Source organism: Zalophus californianus, chromosome 14, assembly GCF_009762305.2.
Source record: "Zalophus californianus isolate mZalCal1 chromosome 14, mZalCal1.pri.v2, whole genome shotgun sequence".
In the NCBI taxonomy this organism is placed as follows: Eukaryota; Metazoa; Chordata; class Mammalia; order Carnivora; family Otariidae; genus Zalophus; species Zalophus californianus.
The window spans coordinates 57690813-57712111 of NC_045608.1; the positions used below are offsets into that span (position 1 = coordinate 57690813).

A 21299-nucleotide genomic window follows, 5' to 3' on the forward strand; every position below is an offset into this window, starting at 1 on the left:
AAAATCAGTTCTGCCTTCTGTCTCCAGGTGGGTGTGCATGTTGTAGGAGAAACAGAGGGTGCGTGATTACTGCCCACATGCTTGACGGATGTGGAGACCGGATCCATTATCTTAAAAATTTTGTTGTAATTTTAAGGCATTTCTGAGAACAACAAGGGACTCAGCCCCTCACCATCCCTTCACCCAGACTCCTTGTTCCCCTGGAATTTTCTCACCCCTTAGATCACTTCTCTGCAGAGGGGCCCTTTGTACAGCCCGCTGACAGTTCTGAATGCCAGTGCCACCCGCTGAGAGTCTCTCTTCTCCTCTCTTGAAATCTGGGTTCCAGAGGACGTGTAGCCTCCCAGAGGACAGCAACAGGAAGCAAACTGAATCCATCTGGGCAAACTGTGGCCCACTTTTCATTCCAAGGTGTTATTTTTAAAAGTTTTAAAAGGGGCTTCCTCATTTCTGTGGAAGTGAGACACATTGGCAGGTGAAAACTATAAGCCCAATATGTTTATAGTTATGAAGACAAAAATTTCTTGCCAAATTCTTGAGATTTTTTTTTTTACAGATCCTACTAATTTTCAAATTCTGCCCTTCTCTGAAAACATCCAGCTTGCCTATTTATAAACAGGGGTAAATGTTTCTAGAGTTTGACTGAAAAATATTTAAATTCCCATTAAAATGTGGACAGGGCAGGCTTCAGGGTTCATCCTCAACCTAGTCTGGTTTTCATTGGTCAAAGTGGCATCATTCACATAGAGAGACTGCCATCTACTGGAAGTTTAGGATATTGTCACTCAAGACAAAGTGTAGAGCTTCTTTTCCCCTCTCAGGTTCCCCTGGTGTGCCCAGCGCCGCAGTCACAAGCTTATACCCCAAGGATGTCCTCATGATCTGGTTAGAAAACCACACGTACACAACTTAAACCACTAAAAACAAAACCCAGCAACAGGTGGAGTCTCTGGACATTAGAGCTGGAAATGATTTTTCGAGAAAACTGTGTGGCAAATCATTTTTAATATAGATGCTGGGTAAAATGAATGTGGAAGTGGTAGCAATTAAACAGAGATGATTTTAGAAAAACAACTGTTGTTTAAGACACACTGAAACCTGGGTAAAATCTGAAAGCCCTGCGTGTGGAGTCTGCCCTGTATCTGCCCTTGTGTGCCTGCCCCTTCTCTTCTTTCTCTGTTTCTGAAATGCAGAAGGCTTCCTTTCTCAAAATCCGGGGGCCCTCCCAGGTAGGAGTCAGTGAGAAATGAAGGGATTCCTCATCCTTTTGCCCCGAGCTAGTTCTAGACAAAATGGTGGCTGGGCAGCATAAGACCACCGTGGCCCTTTCTGCTGTTGTCATAGGCAAGATGGGCTGCAAGAACTCAGACTGTCGGGGCGCCTGGGTGGCTCAGTTGGTTAAGCGACTGCCTTCGGCTCAGGTCATGATCCTGGAGTCCCGGGATCGAGTCCCGTGTCGGGCTCCTTGCTCAGCGAGGAGTCTGCTTCTTCCTCTGACCCTCCCCCCTCTCATGCTCTCTCTCTCTCTCTCTCTCTCTCTCTCATTCTCTCTCTCAAATAAATAAATAAAATCTTAAAAAAAAAAAAGAACTCAGACTGTCAGTCTCAGGACCTCCACATCAGGGCGTGGTGGGGAGCTCTGTTGAAAATGAACCAGCCAGTTATTTTAGCAGCAAAATGAGATTATTAAGGAATGGCAGAGGAATTGCAATTTGGGACACGCAGGCTATGACAAAACCATAGGCAAGTCCAGAGAACAAAGGAGAGGAACATTTCTTTATTGAGCAAAGCGGTCATTGGGAGGGGCTGCTTCCAGTGTATGTCCCTTGGATAAAGGTGAGCGGTCCTGGTGGCAGTGGTTTCTCATTGGCGGGGCTGTTGCTAGGTGAGGAGAAAATCTTCATCCCTCTTGGGTCATAAGGCAGGCTGCTTCCTGTTGGTGGCTGCAATTGATGACAGTAGTAAGATGTGAGGCTCCCCCTCTGGTGTCCTGACTATTTTAAATGTTTCCTTCAGTTTCACAGGCGTGTCACCTCAGCTTTGTCTTCTGTAAAAAGGGAATGGTAGTTCCTTTGGGGGATGTCGAGAAGGCTGGAGATTTTGTATATGTAGTACCCTGTGCATGGGCTGATGGCTGAGAAAATGCCAACCATCCCGGTTAAATAAATAAGCTCTAAGGTAGACATAAAAATAGAGCAGGACTGAGGCACCTGGGTGGCTCAGTTGTTAAGTGTCTGCCCTCAGCTCAGGTCATGATCCCAGGGTCCTGGGATCGAGCCCCACATCGGGCTCCCTCCTTGGCGGGAAGCCTGCTTCTCCCTCTCCCACTCCCCCTGCTTGTGCTCCCTCTCTCGCTGTCTCTCTCTCTATCAAATAAACAAATAAATAAAATCTTAAAAAAAAAAGTACTTAAAGAAGTTTATCTGGTGGTAATTAAAAGTTGGGCATGTCTGCTCAGAAAGCCTCCATGAGGGGCAGGTAAGATTTTTAAAAGAACAGAATTTCATGTTTCTGAGGAGAGCATAATGGGACCCAGTCTGCTTGGGCAGCTGTTGCCCTTGTTCTGTCTGGCCTGTGTGTGGAAGGATTCATGGAGGCCCAGACCTGGCAGCCCGGGCAGGGAGGGTTCAAGCACTCAGGATGAAGTGGGGGGATGGTGGCTGACAGGCAGCACCAGGCAGGTGGAGGCGGGTTCACCTCTAGAGGCCCTGATGACCGGCAGGCTGTGGCAGGTTCCACAGGATGTGGTCAGCTGAGGAGCAGGGCACAGAGCTGGGAGTTAGGTCTGTAGTACTCAGGACACCAAGTACGCTGGCTATGCGCCCTGGGGCAGCCTCAGGAGGTTGGTCTGGAGCCCCACAGATTCCTCCTGACATTGGTCAGAACTGGCCTTGGGGCTGAGAGTAGGGAATGTCTGGACATGGGCAGGAGGGCTATGCAGTCAGGGCCTGGCAGGTCCCACATCAGCAGGGTGGACCCTGGTTGTGGTGGCCAGTTTCTTTATTTGGAATTTGGTGTGACATGGAGATGATCTCATCTTTGCTAACTTCTGTACCTTCTAAGAATCCCTTCTGTCTTTTCCATCCTTTCCTGTCCTCTCGAGTAGACTGATGAAGAGGATGAAGTAGAGGTAGGACTGTTTATAAACATGAAGAATGCCACACTTGACCTTCCCAAGCGTGTGTAGTCTAACCTAACATAAGCAGCATGAGGCCTCAGCACCATCCAGTGCTCTAAACCATGCATGATCGTTTTCTGGTTGCTTTCTGTGTGATCACTAACCTCCTTACACGGGTTCTCATCATAATGGGTATGCCAGGAATCAAAAGGCTAACTGCATTTTCCAAGCCATCCCTGAGTCCCAGGCCCTGTCAAGACTGACAAGTTCAGCTGATCTAATATTGGAGATATTCTCCTCGTATTGGGGAAGTAGACAGGGAATCCTCCCTCCTGTCCCCCTGGCTGAGCCTTTTGGCAACCCAAATATGAGAACTGGATTCTAGAATAACCAGGGAAAGAGCCCTAAAACCAAAGAGGAAGTGGGACAGCGGCCCCGGAAGTGGTCATCACTCATGGGCATCCTTTGACTTGTGCCTCTTTTCTCAGCTGACGTCCATCGGATTCATTGGGGTTCGTGGGTGCAGGGGTGGGAAGGCAGGGGCTCCTCCTCCTGGCCCTGGTGCAGATGGGAGAACCAGAGACGACATCAGGGCCGATTGGCCCCAGAAGATGAGAGAGCAGGTGCAGGTAGTACAAGCAGATGTGGCCTGGGCTCTGTTACCGTGGCTGAGACACTCGATGCAAAGGGGAAGCCAGGCATCTGTGGGACTGCTCTTTGCAAACATTGATCTGACTTTCTCTTTCTCATCCAGCTCTTTCGCCTTGTGTACATATGGCCCATTGTGCTAGCATACCTCTTTTACAACATATATGCCCTGATTCTTTGCTCAGCTACAGTTAGAGAATATGAGCAACCCCATTTCTGGACACAGCCAGAAGCAATGAGTGTTGCCAAACTGTTTCAGCATGCATTTCTATGTCCTGTTCTGGTCTGGGCCCTGCAATTGATTCCCCTGGGGCCTTTGGCAAGTCACTGAATCTTGGAGAGCTTCAATTTCCTTCTCTGTCAAGGGATGGGGCTAGCTCTGGAAAGATCCTTCCCAGTGCTTACCGTAGTAGGATTCTGTGACTGAATCCCACTTTTTAAATGCTAACATCCTAAGTGATCTATAAGAAAATTTTAACTGCTCTATGGTGCTAAATGAAAAAAAAAAACAAAACTCAATACATTTGATTAACTGGGCATATTTTAATTCTCCTATCAGGGCTTTGGTGTTAGAAACAGATGGGCTTTCCGAGTTGTTCCCCGGGTTGATGTCATTTGCCCCTAGCAGGCACCCGCTGCGGGTACTGCGGTGAGTCAGGAGAGCCACTGCAGTGGAGGGATGGCTGTGGGCCTTCTGGGACCAGCGCTGTTCTTTCTGATAAGAGAACTTCCTGTCCCCATGGATGTTTGTCACTGGCCCATGCACAACCTTAGGGACCACCGTAGGGAATATGTCTGTGGAATGCACATAAACAAGAAAGGTTTTCCTCAACGGAAGTTGGTTTTTGGGGGAGTCATCTCCCACCCTAACCCCTCCTTTGGTCTTGCAGTCTGGCAAGTTCTCTGGCAGCCCTCCAGCACCCCTGAGCCAGCCGCAGGGCCTGAGCTACGCGGAGGACGCCACGGAGCATGAGAACATGAAGGCTGTGCTGAAGACCTCGTCACCTGCCATGGAAGACACCACCCCGGTGCTGGGCGTCCGCACCCGCAGCCGAGCAAGCCGAGGTGACTCCTGGCCGGAGGGCGCTGGGGGCGGGGTGGGGGGGGCGGCTTCCCTGTCTGGTCCCGTCCCCGTCATGGCAGTGCAGGTGACTGTGCCCAGGCAGTATCTGCTGAGGGCTGCCCATGCTGCCATAGACCCTTGCCTTCACTCACATCTCTGGGACTCACTGTAGTACTTATCTCCAAACCACACGGCGCTCCCACAAGTGTAACTTCATTCACACAAGAGGAGATATGATTATGAATGGACCCTCGTGGGTTAAAGCAGGGGTCAGCAAGCCATGGCCCCGGGCCCAATTCAGCCAGCCACCTATGTTGTAAATGAGGTTTTCACTGGAACACAGCCAGGCGTGGCAGAGTTGAGTGGTTGGGGCAGAGACTGAGGGGCCCGTAGGGCCTCAGGTTTTCACTGGCTGGCCCTGTGTAGGGAAAATTTGCTGGATTCAAGCATCGTCCCCTTTTTGCCTTTTTAAATCTTTAGAGGCAAGGAAGAAATGAAAACTAAAGGTGCTAAAGACAGATAAGAGTTTCTAGGTTTGTTTCATAACTTGGAAGGGATATTTTACTTTAATTGAGAGTTAAGGTGCATTTTTCACCTGAGAATGTTTAGTGGTGTTCCCCGATCCAGCCTGACAGCACATGAATGTCCCTCTTCAGGTTCCGTACTGCCTGCAACACACAGCCCACACTATTCAGGCTGTCTCTGGGGGCCCCCTGCAGTCTGGTCCCAGCCTGTCTCCCACACTTGGCACTCACTCGCCCCCATGTTATGGGCACCACCCTTCTCTGCACCCTGTGTCTCCCTGAGCCCCCTCTGCTATTCATGCTGTCCCCTTTTCTTTGCCGGTCCAGCCCCCATTCACCTCCAGAATCCACCTCCTCCTCCATACTCCTCAATTCAGAGGGCCACTCCTTCCTCCCATGGACTTCTGAGCCCCCAGTTCAGGCTGCCTCAAGATTACAGACTTTATCACTAAAGAGGACGAACTTCTGGAGGACAGGCTTTCTCCTCTCGGTGTTTGCTTAGCACGTGCTATGTGCAGAGCTAGAAGAAGGCGTACCACTTACTGTCTAAGCTGTCATGCTCTGGCATGTGACAGTGGTTCTGGTAGTCACTATACTGGCTGACCAAAGAGAACAGGCCTGGTAAACTGGGTTGTGGGTTAGCTTACCTATCACAGAAACTCCGTAAAACAATGAGCTCATGCAGTGCCCATCAGGCATTGTCCCAGGCTCGGGAGAACATTCAGACTCACGAGATGGCGGGCAGCTGGAATGTCGAGCTGGAAGCTGGAGAAACCCCTGAGAAGGCCCTTCGGTGACTTCTAACTGCCTTTGCAGACCGACCAGGGCTTTTGGAATTTTGCTGTTGTCAACTCTGTTAAATATAAACAAAGGATGATAGTAATAATAACTTCAACATAAAAGAAAAAATAAATGTAGTTTCAAGTTTTCTTTAGAAGAGAGTGGGTTACGTGGTGCATGTAGTTCCTTGGAACTTCTTATCAACCCAAGGACCACAAGCTGCCATCTATGGAGGAGTCTTGAAAGGGCTTCCAGGCAGTGTTCCAGATCCCTAAGGTTTATGTGGAATTCCCTAGTGGAGCTGCACTTCAGGCTTTTTATGAAATTACCAGATGTTTTTCTTCTTTTCTTTTGTTTCTCAACTCAGGTGAGTTCAATACCACTCTAGTTCCTTCCTTTGCTTCTTAATGTTGGATTCTGTCTGTACCTTTTAGCGGAGTTTTTACTTTGATAGGCAGTTAAGATGACAGAAGAAGGGCTGCCTCCCTCCACCAGGAGGCAGGTGGTCCAGATGTTGAAATTTGCAGCCAAGTTTTAACCATTACAAATGTTAAAAGATGTAAAGGAAACTATAGACAAATTGATTAAAAGGTGTATCATTTCAACAGCAAATTGGAACTTAAAAATAAAACAAATGGACATTCAAGAACTGCAAAAGAAATAGCCGAAATAAGGAACTCATTGTGTGGGTTTAAGAGCAGACTTGTCCCAGCAAAGGAAAGGATTAGTGAATTCAAAGACAAGTTATTAGAAAATGTACAAAGTGAAGCATAATGAAGAAATGGACAGAACAGAATAAAATGTAAGGTGTGAGGTGCACAATCAAATGGTCTCACCTGTGTGTAATTGGAGCAGCAGAAGGAGAAGGAGAAGCAGCATTAACTGAAGAGCTAATGTCTGAGAATCTCCCAGTGCTCATGATATATATCAACCCACATATTTAAGAAACTTAGCAAATCCAAGGAGAATAAATAAAAAGAAAACCATGCCTAGGTGTAATGTAGGCAGACTGCTAGAAACCAACGATGAAGATAAAATCTTTTAAAAAGTCAGATGGAAAAGATAAATTACCTTCTAAGATACAAACATCAGAATGAGGGCTCACTGTTATCAGAAGCTATGAAAGTCAGACGAAAGCGGAATGACATCTTCAAACTGCCAAGAGGGAAGTCTGTATCCAGGGAAATTCTTTCAGAACCACAGGCAAACTTTTATTACATTAAAATCTCTTTTTTGATATAATTATTCCCCTTTTAGACTATTACTTTAGGTCAGATTTTTAAGGGAAAAAATAAATTACAGTGTTTTCTTTCAAACTGTAATTTACATTTTTTTTAAAATGCAGTATAGTTGACACACGTTACATTAGTTGCAGGTGTGCAACATTGTAATTCAACAAGTGTACATTACCGATTTACATATTTTTTAAAATGAAGTCAAAATAAAGTGATATGGTGCTATCAGTCTATAATGCTTCATTCCTTCTACCACATCTCAGTATATATAAATGTCTTGAGGGGTGCCTGGGTGGCTCAGTCGGTTAGGCATCCGACGCTTGATTTCGGTTCAGGTCATGATCTCAGGGTCATGAGATCGAGCCTCGTGTTGGGCTCCACACTCAGTGGGGGAGTCTGCTTGAGATTCTCTCCCTCTCCCTCTGCGTTCCCCCCTGCCCCACTCACACGCACCCGCACACACTCTCTCTTTCTCTAAGATGAATAAATAAATAAATCTTAAAAAAAAAAAAGAAATGTCTTGCTAACACTTGGGAGACTGTTGTGAGCCTCTTGGGGGTCTGTAAAAAGTATGGACAGTGTTTCCCTGATGCTATATGTGGGTACAAGTTTCCAGGGAAAAAAATCCTATACATGACCAGAAAGAATGCATATAAACAGTTACCAGGCAGGAAAGTAACCAAAGGTGGGGGGAGATAAAAAAGCAGAACCAGGACTGAGGTCATAAAAGAATGACATCATCACAAAACCAAGTCTGGCAATCCTGAACATATGGCAACACATCCCTCTGAAGCCTCTCCTGGCACATTACAGTGCAAGCAGACCCCTCAGGGTGTCTAGGATGGGGAGAAGAGGTCATCCTTAGTAGGAAGATCAGATGATGCCTTCATTTTTGGCCCAGTGCTCTGAAAATGTATCATGAGCAAATACAGTTGATTAAAACGCGTGTTTTTGGAAGGGTAGCTTGGCATTTTAAAATGAGACACGGAATTACAAATCAGTAGGTAAAAAGGGAAAAGAGGAAATTGCTGGGCAAAACACCATTGTACTATTGATTGCCCTGTCTGATCTGAGGAAGACCACTCTTCAGACGTGCAGAAGGGTCCCAGTGTAAGAGCTATGCCAGTGGAGGCCTCCTCCCTCCAGTTAGACCACCTGGCCCATCCTGAGAATGCAGGGAAGTTCAGCCATTTCAAAAATTCCTTTCTGAGAGAAGCCTATTTTTAAAGGGTTTTATGATGCTGAAAGATCTAATTGGATGGAAACAAGTAGATCAAGTGCCCTTGGGCATAAGCAGAAAAAATACAATTTACTGTTTTTTTATATGCCAGTGCTGTAGCTCTGCTCCCATTCATACAACAAATGTTTAAAATAACATCAACAATAACAACAAACGTTGTCATTAGAAAACATACTTACCTATAGATACATGCATGTGGTGGAGCCCTAGGAATCCTGCTACTCCTTTGGCAAAGTGTGAATCATTTATGTATGCAATTCAGCAATGTGCATTTTACTGGCAGAAATTAGGACTAAATTATAGCATATTACGTATTTACTGTAAAATTTCAACCACAAACACATGTCCACAAAAATCACAATCTACTGAACTGTGAGCCACTATTCCCAACTATTGCCGTCAATATCCAAATGCCAAAAGCTTTTCAAAATTAGTATGGGAATAGAACTCGAGAATGTAAGGTACATGTTTACTAACATTTCTGGCCTGTGGTTGGTGAAAAGCTGACTGTTCTTCAGCTGGACCTTAGGCTCCAAATACCTGTGTCCCATAGGCAGAGTCTGAGAACACCCACCTACAGGCTTCTGAAGTTGTATGTTTATTACAAAGGACTGTGTATGTGGAGGAAATTCACGATTTTGAGCGCATTGCATGTCTTTCTTCTTACAGAGGCGTATTTCCCATCTTATAGAAGAGATTTCACAAGGAAGTTGATTTATCACGAAGGCACGTTCTTGATACTTGGGAGCTCATGTCTTCGTGGTGCTTTCTTCTTGTTTGTCTATAGGCAGATGCTTTTATGCCAGATTTAGACCTGCTCTGTCTTAATAGACAATTATTTATAAATGTACTTTTCTAGTCAAGAAGCAAAGAAAAATTTATGTCTGTTCCTGCTTTGCTAGTTGAAGAAGGTAATCCTGTTTTGATTTTTTAAGTATTTTATTTATTTGACACAGAGAGAGAGAGAAAGCGCATGCACGCATGCACAGCAGCAGACTCCCTGCTGAGCGGGGAACCCAACTCAGGGCTCTACCCCAGGACCCTGGGATCATGACCTGAGCTGAAGGCAGATGCTTAACCAACTGAACCAACCAGGTGCTGTTCCTGTTATGATTTTTAAAGGTTAAGTAATCCAGGGTGGCTCAGTCAGTTAAGCAGTTGACTCTTGATTTCGGCTCAGGTCATGATCTCAGGGTCCTCAGATCAAGCTCTGTGTTGGGCTCTGCGCTCAGCAGGGAGTTTGCTTGAGCTTCTCTCTCTCTCTCCCTCTGCCCCCCCACCCCCGACACGGTGCACTCGCTTGCACTAGCTCTCTCTCTCTAAAAATAAATAAACCTTAAAAAACTAAAATAAAGTTCCTTAAAAAAAAAAGATTAAGTAATCCAAAGATAAACCATGACAAAATCCATGATTTTTATTTAAGTAGAAGAGATGTTAAGGTTAGTTGACATTCCCTAGGCCTAGACAGCCATGGATAGAGAGCTGAATTAACACGTATCTCTGGACATTACTGGGTGTCCATCACCGAGTATCTGTGATGTGCTCTGTGATGTGATGTCCGCCCTCCCACGATCACGGGGCCTGTCAGGTGGAGGCCTTCAGCAGCTGTGTCACAAGGTAGTATTGGTAAATGCTCCAAGTGCGCATGAGTGGGAGTAGCGGTCAAGGTCACAGTGGGGGACAGGTGAGTACCCCCGGATCTGGCAGGCTGACGCTCTCGCTCTGGCCAAGGCTATGATCTGTTGCTGTCAGAGCTCTGTGCTCAGAAGAGCAGCGTTGACATTTTCTCTAGTGTGTTCCTGCTCTCTGCTTGTTTAATTCTTCAGGATCCACTAGTTCCTGGACGATGGGAACCGATGACTCCTCTAACGTCACAGATGATGCAGCCGATGAGATCATGGATCGCATCGTCAAGTCGGCCACACAGGTGCCCAGTCAGCGGGTGGTGCCTCGGGAGAGGAAGCGCTCCCGGGCCAACCGGAAGTCTCGTAAGTGCCTTGGAGCTAGGGTGAGGGCCTTGCCCTGCAGGGAGCTGGCCTCCTGTTCTATATGCCCTGGGAAGGGCAGACACCCAGAGGCCGGCTCCAGTCAGTTGTCAGTGATGCCTGGAGGGCCCACCCGAGCTCAGCAATGAAAGGTTTCCTGGTTGACAACCAACACTGCCACTGTGGGGGAGGGGGCTGCAGGCACACCCGCCCAGTATATTTGCCGCTTCTGGTCAGGCCTCCCTCCATTCTTACTGTTCCCAGGAAGGTCCGAAGGACCCTTACATATCCCTGGCGTGCACAGGTGGCTACAGAGGGGCCATTGCCAAGCACTGCCCCAGATGCTTTGCTGAGGCCATATTTCTGCAGCGGGGACCACTTTCTAGCTGAAGATGGGTCCCCAAGGGATTCACTGCTGCTCACAAAAATGTCGAAGGTGAAAACCAATGATTTTATGGTCGTTAGAGTGCTTAGCATTCTTAACGTTAATCTAGGTTGACCAGTTTGGTTTTGCTTCTTTTGGTACCAACCAGAGAATTCCACTAAATCAAAGGGACTGATTTTCCGCTTTGTCTGAGCCTGCTTCTGCCTGCGGAATGATGGGCGTGGGACTGCCTCTGTGGGCACCATGCTTGCTTTCAAAGGGGCTGCTCTCCATAGAGAAACGGGATTCCTCTGTATCCTTTGACATGTGTCTGCGCTAGCCATGACCCTCGCGTGTTTTAGGAAAAAGCTCAGCCCCCAGCCTTTGGCCCTGACGCTGCATCACTCAGCTCAGGAGACCAGCTTGAGTCTCGCCCGACTCTGCCTTCAGGAATCAGGGATGGTGAGGGGCATAGGGATTTATGATCATCACAAGAAGGAGGCCTGGTTACCTCTGCCTAGACTGGCTCCAAAAAGTGAAAGGAGAGTGACTCCAGGTAGGCGGGAGTTCAGTAAGAACTCAGACTCTCTTTGGTGCCACCTTTGAGATTCACACAGGAGGGGTTCAGGGTTTGAGCTGCAGAGCCCAAGGGCAGGGGATGCCCTCACGGAAGGTGGGCCATGTGGGGCCAGAGCCCTCACAAAGGGAGACCGCATGAGGCAGTGACCTGGCCAGTCCCCCGAGGCTGAGGGTATGTGCTCCTCCCCCAGGTTACATGCCTGTGTTGGCAAAGAGTGTAGGCCCTGTCCTCTGGTCTAGAGAGAACCAGATTCTTAGAGAGACACATAATGTCACTGGGAACAATAACACAGTCATAATTAATTTTCCTCTTCAATCTGGCCAGGGAGATAGTTTGCCTGTTTTTGTGGTTGATATAAACTAAATTTCCTGTGGTATCGTTTCCATTCCAATCTTATGCAAAACAGCCGTATATTCTTTTTATTCAGCCAAACACATTTTATTCTGCGATGCAGTTACTACAACAAATACAGCCCTGCATGTATGTAAGTGTTTATCTGTAACAGGCTTAATTTATTAGTAATGGCACCATCAACAGAAATTTAATACGGATCAAAGTTACTTTGATTTCTGTTTAAGAGGGATGATAAACTCCAGCTTTCTCGCAAGAGGTTAAAGGAATAAGGAAAAAAAAAAAATAATCTGCAGAATCGATGCGAAGTTCCGTGGTTTGGGCCTCCCCCTCAAACGATGTTGTATTTGATTTGATTGTTTAATGGCCGTGATGAGGCAAGTGGGTAATGATAACCACCGTATTTGGGCCATCACTCATTTGGCTAAAGACAGTAATAGTCCAGCTATTGCAGGAAACCAAACAGAATCCATCCCATAACCTAGAAATTTACGACCTCCTAGCCGCTTGAGAATTCTCCAAGATAATTAAATGTCTGCTTTCGTGTTTGATGCTGGTGACTAGGACTGCGCACGCCAAATGTCCTGCTAAAGCTTGAAATATGCAGCCGGTGGGGACACAGGCAAGGCATCTTAATCGATTCGCAGGTTACCATGGCTCAGTTTTGCTTTTCCAGCTGGTGACAATTCGGGTCTCATTAAGTAAAGTGTTTTGACTTGTCCAGTTGATTTTTAGCCTGTGAAATGGTGGATCCAATGCACTCTCATGCGGCCGCCCCTGATTCTAGCCAAGGTTCTCTGATCAGCTGGTGGATCAGACTGAGAGAGAACCTTCTGGGAGGTTCTTGGTTTTTTCTTATATAGGTTTCTCTTTTCATCATATCGGGGCAGCTTTTCTGTCCCAGGGCTGTTTGTTCTCTTAGGCGTCCTGAATGTTGGCCTTCTCTAGAAAATCCTGAAGCTGGATGGCATTTGAAATACCCTTACCTGTGTGATTCTGCAGGAATGGGCCCTGGTGTCTGGTACGAAGGGGGAGCTGCTCCCCGATGTTCTTTTCTCTTGGACCTATCTTTGGAAGAAAGTCTCTGCTCAGCTGGCTGGCCTCTTATGGCCACCAGCCCAGACCATCGCAGAACAGAACAGGGTTTAGGGACTCATAGTCTGTCTTTTCTCTTTTCCCAGGGGAGCCAGATCTTGTCACAGTAGAGAGAGGCTGGATATCATTTTCCTGTTGAGTTTCCTTCTCAGGTGGGGGTCTGGGCCCCACCTGTGACATGCCCATGAATTTTGGGCACAGAACTATATTTCTATAAAGATGTGATTACTTTGATGTGACTTTAAAAATAAACTGGCCCATTTCGTAGCTAATTAAGATCTTAACTGGTCACTCTTATAAGAACAGTTTCTCAGTGGAAAGAGCCAGAAGTCTAGTTCCAGGGACTGCTGGGGAAGGAGCACAGAACCTTGATTTGATCTGATACCCTAACCCCCAATACCCCACCCCCACCATGACGGCCTCCTCATTGCATCCTAAAGCTTCAACATCCCTCTCAAAGGGCATGCGACATAGCTCACATTGATTTGATGTAACTAAAATCTTATTTCTTTTACAGAATTTTGAGGGATGTAACCACACTGTCTGTTAAGTAGAATTTAATGGAGGAAGAAGACCATCAGATCTGAAAAATTATTGAATTTGTTTTAGGGAAAAACGGGAGATATGTCTCACAAAATATTAGATCCAGCCCTGGATCTGATTAGTACACAACTTCGTTCACTTGTCTCTACTTCTCCAAAGTGATATTTGGAAATACTCAGCAATTTTCCCATTAATCCCATTAAGAAAAACTTCCCTGAGTGGTGTTTAAATAGTTTTTGCTTATCAACTGTGAATCAATTTTATATTCTTTCATAGGGCAAGCTAACAATGGCAATAAAACAGAGGCTTGAAAACCCATGCTCTTGCAAATATAGTCAAATAAGATGTTAGTGGAGAGGACCAAAATTTCTCAAACTTTTGTCTTCTTCGCAACAACCTCATTCCTAGTTACTCAGCCCCTGATTATTCTTAGAGTTCATTACAGGGGGACTGACCTTCCTCTAAAGATGTGTCTAGGCCATGGGACAGGACAAAAAGAAACCCAAGAGAGGACCGACAGTCTCTTCCCGAAAGCGCGTGGAGAGTCGCTGCCTTGTAGAGGGCCCGCAGGAGGGTGCGTGCCTTGTGGGAGGGGTGCCACCATCAGTGTCTCCTCCAGGCTAAAGGAGGGGGTGACAGAACAGGATGGAGCTGACTGTGGCTCTCTGATTTCTCGTGGCCTTTAAGCCTCTGGTGGTTTTAAGGCCTTCTCTCTAGAAAAGCGAGAGCAGGAAGTGAGGAAGGCTTTTTCAACCTTTGCTCTGTGTTGGGGGCGTCTCAGAGGTGGGGATGGACAGACGCAGGAAAGAGACTTGAAGGGATGTGCGGGGTGGGGGTGGAATGGAGGGCATAATCAGAGTCTGGGAACTTGGAAGAGAAATCGGGCCTGAACAAGAGGAGGTGCTGTCCGAACGGCCAACAGACCCCACATCACCCAGGCCCTGAAGGCAGGTCCAACGTTAGGGTGTACGCAGGCCGGGCCAGAGGTCAGGACTCTTGATGCCGTAAGCTCAGCTAGAAGCTTCGGGTCAAAGAGGCAGATGCAGGAAGAGTCTGGAAATATTTTACTCTGTTGGATGGCTCTCTGGTTTCATGTTCAGACAGATCACCCTCCCATACTGGGAACTAGCACACTGAAAAAGGAGAGGATGGCTTGTGTGTCTCCCCCCAAGTCTGGGTGCCAGGTGCCCATTTGGCTCAGAGTTGGAGATTCAAGAGGAGGGAGGATCAGTGAAAAGAGGAACCTGGGAGTCTGTCTGTCCAGCTGGTGAGAGCTGCTCCAAAAGCAAAGCAGAGAGGGTTCCTGTTAGGGGCCCTTGGAAAGTGCCATGTGTCTTCCCGACATGAAGATAGGGTATTTCATTGCCTTTGCTGCCCAGTTCAAATGGAATCCATTTCCATGTGTGGAATGTGCCCATTCATACAACAGAGAAGGAGATGGGGTCCCTCTACACTCACTCGGCCCCACTCAGCCTCCGTCCGCTGCCATCCAGTGAGACCAGAAGTGCCCCCTCCCAGGCAGTTGTGAGCACTGAGTGAGGTACCTCTGACAGGTTCCCACCACCCTCCCTCCCCGGCTCTGTCACGCTGCTGCCCACGGGACCCCAGGCAGGGGGGAATGTGAAGCCAAAGTCACACGAGAGCCCATGCACAGAAATCACATCTACCCAGCAGTCTACTCTGCTACGGGCACTCAGCTGACTCGGCCCGCGGAGATTAGACCAGACCCAGCTTCACCTCTCCTGTACCCCCAGGCTGCTGGTTGAGTGGGCTTGTAGCTGTACACCGAAGGCTGGGTTGTCCGCATGGTACTTGTCTGGTTCTGCCTACATCTCCGATGGAGAACTGCCATGCTGATGTCACCTGGAGAGGGAGAAAGCGGTTTTGTCCTGCCCAGGAAATAATGTTGACAACTCAGGAGTCTGTGAATCTTGAAGCCCCCTTCCTTCTTGTCTGCAGAATGCCCCAAGTTCGTGTAGGCTCTCCCAGAAACAATGGAGAGAACTTATTTCACGTCTCCCTTCCCTCACCCATAGCACAACTCCTATGAGGCAGTCTGCTCTTGCTTCTGAACTACTTTCTGTTCAGGGCCTGCCTAAGAGCGACAGAGATTATTGTGGGGTCCTAGATGCGAATGTAGCCACGGGCTAGGCAGAGGCAGGTCGGCAGAGCCAAGACCGTGGCCAGACCACTGGCTCTAGAAAGCACCTGCTGCCGTAAGTATCTCCAAACGCTGTCTCCTCATGGGTGAACTTACTCCTGGGTTAGACAGAACTCAGAGCCTTCAGCCCTGTCGTCATGAAGGCCATCGCCTTCCTGAGGGCCTGCCCTTCTCTGCATCTCAGTCAGGTGGCAGTGATTTAAGTTGCGACCCCAAGCCTCACTGGCCATCGGAATCTCCTAGGGAAGGTTAAAATGTAGTGCGTGGGCCTCTCGTAGAGACTTGAGTTCAGTGCATCTGGGCTGAGTCTGAAGCTGAATTCAAATCAACCAGGTTTGGGAACCTTTACTTCTTGTTATTGTGCTGGATTTTGTTGTTATTGTTGTTGTTGTCGTCAGTGTTTACTTTTTATTTTGAAAGAGTTTGATGTACAAACAAGTTGTAAAAAGAGTACACATGCCTTGTATCCTTCACCCAGCTTCCTCTAATGTTAACACCCTGCATACCCTAGGACAATTTATTGAAACTAAGGAATTAACCTCAGTACGATACAATTAACTGAACTAGAGGCTGGATTCAGGTTTCACCAGTATGTCTATGGATGCCCTCTTTCTGTTCCACTACCCTCCTCAGGCTGTTCCATTGCATTGAGACGGCATGCCTCCTCTGATGTGTGGAGGACATTTTAAGAGCTTGACACTTTTGAAAAGTACTGGTCAGTTATTTTGTAGAATGCCTGTCAATTTGGGAAACCTCTGCTTCTAATAGACAGATTTATGAGGAAAAACAAGATGGAGGGTGGAAACAAGAAAAAGAACTCAGATGGTTAGATAATCGACATTGACAGAACAAAATGGACCAACCTTCAGAAAGTCTAATATGGAATCAGTAATTGTGATAGAGCTTAAAACAGTTCCCTGTATTTAAGTCCAAAGAGGCATGACTGAACCTGCCATTTTGGCTCCATTTAGTGAACAGGTCCCTCAAGAAACAAGGCATGAATAAATAGCAGCAGTCTTGTTACTTCCCAACCACCTGGTACATACATTTAAGACCTCTTGAAGTTCTGATACTAGCCCCCGTAGTCCCAGACACAACACTCTTTGTATACGTGGTAGAAAATCTTTAGCTGAATCTTAGGGATTACAAAAAAGCTCACTTATTTCCAAACTGTTTGGCATTCTGTGCAAAAGAGACAAAAACTATCAGTGATCTCTAGGTGAAAGAGTGCAAATAGATTTCTGTCATATGGAAGTAAAACCCAGTGGATGTCCCACGGGTATGAAAGATGGTGGGAACATGTCCTGCCGTTTCCAGGGTAGGCTGTGTCTCACATGTCCTGCCTTAAATCCTTCTGTGGACCATTTCCTGTGTGCCCTCGGGCCAGGGACTTGATCTCTCTGTGCTGTCTGCTCACTTGCTGGAGAAATAATAACAGTACTCTTCTCATAGGGTTTCCATAGAGAATAAATGGAATCATCCAGGTTAACCCTCAGTAAATGGAGGCTGCCATCACTGTTATTCTCAGATTCAGCTCATTTTTAGCAAAGAGCCACCTGAGAGCTTTTTGTAGGATCAAAATATTTTTCAATTCTGGGGGCAGGGAGAGAAAAAGAACTTGCGATTTTTCCCTGAGTCCCCAGACGCCGCTGTGCTGCATGTTGACAGCTGAGGCTCTCCTGTGTCTGATCCCACTTGTGAGAGCTGTCACCAGGGCCTGGGCCAGAAAGTGGCTGCTGGTGCCGGCAAAGTGACCCGTGCCATCTCCGGGAAGAGCTGCAAGGCACACAGGGACAAACATTTGCACGGGCTGTTCTGTGTTAAGCGGTGCAGGGTCGGGAGGTGGGCACAGGTGACAGGCTGGGGAGCAGCTACGCCATAGCCAGAGTGTTCAAGCGGGAAGCGGGAGTGGGGAGCAGAGAGGGGCCCAGACGTTATCTTATCAGACATACGCCAGCACCCCGCCCCCACTCTAGGACTGGAGAAATCCCCGTTTGATGACTTGCTTCTATGGTACAAGTTCCATATCCTGCCAGCCCATTTGCTGGTCCCCTCTTTTTCTTTTTTTCTTTTTTTTAAAGATTTTATTTATTCATGAGAGACGGGGGGGTGGGGGGGTGGGGCAGAGGGAGAAGCAGGCTCCCAAGGAGCAGGGAGCCCGATGCAGGACTCGATCCCAGGACCCTGGGATCATGACCTGAGCTGAAGGCAGACGCTTAACCATCTGAGCCACCCAGGCGCCCCCCTCTTTTTCTTATGTCCCAGTCCTTTGTTGCTTTCCAGAAACTGAGTGAGAGCCAACACCCTCTCCAGCCAGGGTATGCTACCCTGAGCCTTTCTCCTCCTACTGTGTCCCTGTCGGTCCCCTGCCTCCCTGATCGCAACACTTGGCTCAGGGTAGAGGCGCAAGTAACCTTTGCTGAGTGAGTGAATGAATAAGTGAATGAATGAACAAACGAATTGATGAGCAGGCAGATGGATGAATGGATACCCAAAGAGGCCCTTCGTATGCATAATTTGAACAGGAGCGCAAAGCCGATTTCAACAATCATCTTCATTTCGCATGTCTTTTCAAGTGATAATGTGACTTCTTAACAAAGAATGGGTTCAGATTCTTAAGGTCTTTGGGGGGTTCCTATATTACTTTCTATATGTATATTACATGTACATGTATATTACTATATACATATGTTTATGACGGGGTGGTTGTATTTAATATGAGAGAATTTCTCAGTTGCCACGAAGGCCCACAGAAAGTCGGATTCCATTAATGGGGCAGGTTTTTCTATGAATTCCTTTTTAGGGACACACCTGGCGAGCAAAGAGACCTGGCCTATGCTGGCTTTTTCCTCCGCAGCAGAGAACACCTGAGCCCAGGCAGAAGGGGCAAGGGAGGACCCCAAGGGGTGTGGCCCCTCAAAACTAAGAGGAGCCTACGAGGCTGAGAGCACATCTCTGCGCAGTCAGGCAGCGGGGCCAAAGCAGCACCATTAAGCTTGGTTCTATTCTCTGCCTGCCCCACAGAGGCTGGCCCAGTGCCCGTATCAGTGAGATTATTGCACATCCTACAAGGTGCCAGAGTCCTTATTCAAGTATTTACATGAACTGAACTGAACACCACAGTTATAGGACTAAAGCAAATGCGTGACCAGGTGTTAAGGAAGTGTCTTTAAATGCCCTCCTGTGAAATGCCCATCAGTTCGGGAAGACTTCTGTAGTCATCTGGCCAAGCACATATACCTAAAGGCTCAGTGATTAGAGTTCATAGACTCATGTCCATGCCACCTTCTGTGCCTAATGAAGTTCAAGACGCCCTGCTCGTGGAGCATGGTCGTCTTCAAGCCAAATTTTGTGTCTTGGAAGAGAGGTCTTGGCAGTCCTTGTCAAGAATGAGAAATATTTTATCTTATTTTCTGCCATTAAAATTATCTTTCTTTAACAAACACTTGAAGGAGTGTTTAAAGAACATAAAAGGTTATTACAAACTAGTATTTTTATTGCTGCCCCATAGAACAAATTCCATTACTCAGTTAAATGCAGTCTGCCTCCAGCCAAGGCTCTGGAGCCAAACATTTTGTCTGGACCAGTGAGACAGTCTGGAGCCCAGGGGCCAAGGGTGGGGAGAGGGAGAGCCAGTGCAGGAGGAGGCTGCAGACGGATGGCTGGGGGCCCAGAGCGAAGCTTGAAAATATGGTCGTGTGTGGTGGCAGGATTTGAGGGTAACCCTCAGCATAGATCTTTGTGTCTCTGTTTGTGTCAAATCCACACTTGAGGTGTGTGAGTCCTCCAGCAGTGTTTCGATTCTTTAGGTCCCGAGCACATAATAGGTTCTCCATAAAGTATTTGTTGATTGACCAATTGATGGGTTAGGCGTTGACCCCTGTTCAAAGTGCTAATTCCCAGGAGAGAAGAAACCATTGATTCATAGATATTTAGACCCTGTGCATTCTACCAGATCTCTTCAGATCCTTTGTCCACAGGTTGAGTGGGCTTTTGCTTAAGGGAGGACAGGAAAGCGTGGAATGTGGGGTGTTCCTTGCAGACACATGGGCTGGAATCCTGGCGTCCGTATCATCTGAGGCCTCCCCCTGAGAGGGAGGATGCAGGCCACGCAGGGGTGAGGGGAGTTGGGTCTGGCACGGGAAGATGGGAAGACACTGGGGTGAGCTTTACTTTCTCCACATTCTGATCATCTCCACATCTGATCTCCACATTCTGATCATCTCCACATTCTGATCATCTCCACATCTGATCATCTCCACATCTGATCATCTCCACATTCTGATCATCTCCACATCTGATCATCTCCACATTCTGATCATCTCCACATCTGATCATCTCCACATTCTGATCATCTCCACATTCTGATCATCTCCACATCTGATCATCTCCACATCTGATCATCTCCACATTCTGATCATCTCCACATCTGATCATCTCCACATCTGATCATCTCCACATTCTGATCATCTCCACATCTGATCATCTCCACATCTGATCATCTCCACATTCTGATCATCTCCACATCTGATCATCTCCACATTCTGATCATCTCCACATCTGATCATCTCCACATTCTGATCATCTCCACATCTGATCATCTCCACATTCTGATCATCTCCACATTCTAATCATCTCCACATCTGATCATCTCCACATTCTGATCATCTCCACATCTGATCATCTCCACATTCTGATCATCTCCACATCTGATCATCTCCACATTCTGATCATCTCCACATCTGATCATCTCCACATTCTGATCATCTCCACATCTGATCTCCACATTCTGATCATCTCCACATCTGATCATCTCCACATTCTGATCATCTCCACATCTGATCATCTCCACATTCTGATCATCTCCACATCTGATCATCTTCACATTCTGATCATCTCCACATTCTGATCATCTCCACATCTGATCATCTCCACATTCTGATCATCTCCACATTCTGATCATCTCCACATCTGATCATCTCCACATCTGATCTCCACATTCTGATCATCTCCACATCTGATCATCTCCACATCTGATCATCTCCACATCTGATCTCCACATTCTGATCATCTCCACATTCTGATCGTCTCCACTTCTGATCGTCTCCACATCTGATCGTCTCCACATCTGATCGTCTCCACATTCTGATCGTCTCCACATTCTGATCGTCTCCACATCTGATCGTCTCCACATTCTGATCGTCTCCACATCTGATCGTCTCCACATCTGATCGTCTCCACATCTGATCGTCTCCACATTCTGATCGTCTCCACATTCTGATCGTCTCCACATCTGATCATCTCCACATTCTGATTGTCTCCACATCTGATCGTCTCCGCATCTGATCTCCACATTCTGATCATCTCCACATTCTTATCGTCTCCACATCTGATCATCTCCACATCTGATCTCCACATCTGATCGTCTCCACATCTGATCGTCTCCACATCTGATCTCCACATTCTGATCGTCTCCACATTCTGATCGTCTCCACATCTGATCTCCACATTCTGATCATCTCCACATTCTGATCATCTCCACATCTGATCATCTCCATATTCTGATCATCTCCACATCTGATCATCTCCACATCTGATCATCTCCACATCTG

At 47.2% G+C, this 21299-nt stretch overlaps 2 protein-coding genes across 5 annotated transcripts in view; one reads left to right on the plus strand and one right to left on the minus strand.

Moving 5' to 3' along the window:
• FHOD3 (formin homology 2 domain containing 3) overlaps nucleotides 1-21299 on the plus strand; it is a 450944-nt gene that overhangs the window by 426432 nt on the left and 3213 nt on the right. For 3 of the 4 annotated variants that reach the window (XM_027576518.2, XM_027576519.2, XM_027576520.2), the window contains 3 exons: nucleotides 3107-3130; nucleotides 4657-4831; nucleotides 10435-10596. In XM_027576518.2, the coding sequence (XP_027432319.1) occupies nucleotides 3107-3130; nucleotides 4657-4831; nucleotides 10435-10596 (361 nt within the window). The remainder of the gene's footprint in view (nucleotides 1-3106; nucleotides 3131-4656; nucleotides 4832-10434; nucleotides 10597-21299) is intronic. The other variant, XM_027576523.2, reaches the window with a different exon arrangement.
• Nucleotides 1787-21299, minus strand: part of TPGS2 (tubulin polyglutamylase complex subunit 2) — a 91402-nt gene continuing 71889 nt past the window's right edge. Inside the window, exons 8-9 of the transcript XR_004819627.1 lie at nucleotides 6001-6206; nucleotides 1787-1943 (exon numbers count right to left, since the gene is read on the minus strand). The gene's annotated coding sequence lies outside the window, so the exon portion shown is untranslated. The remainder of the gene's footprint in view (nucleotides 1944-6000; nucleotides 6207-21299) is intronic.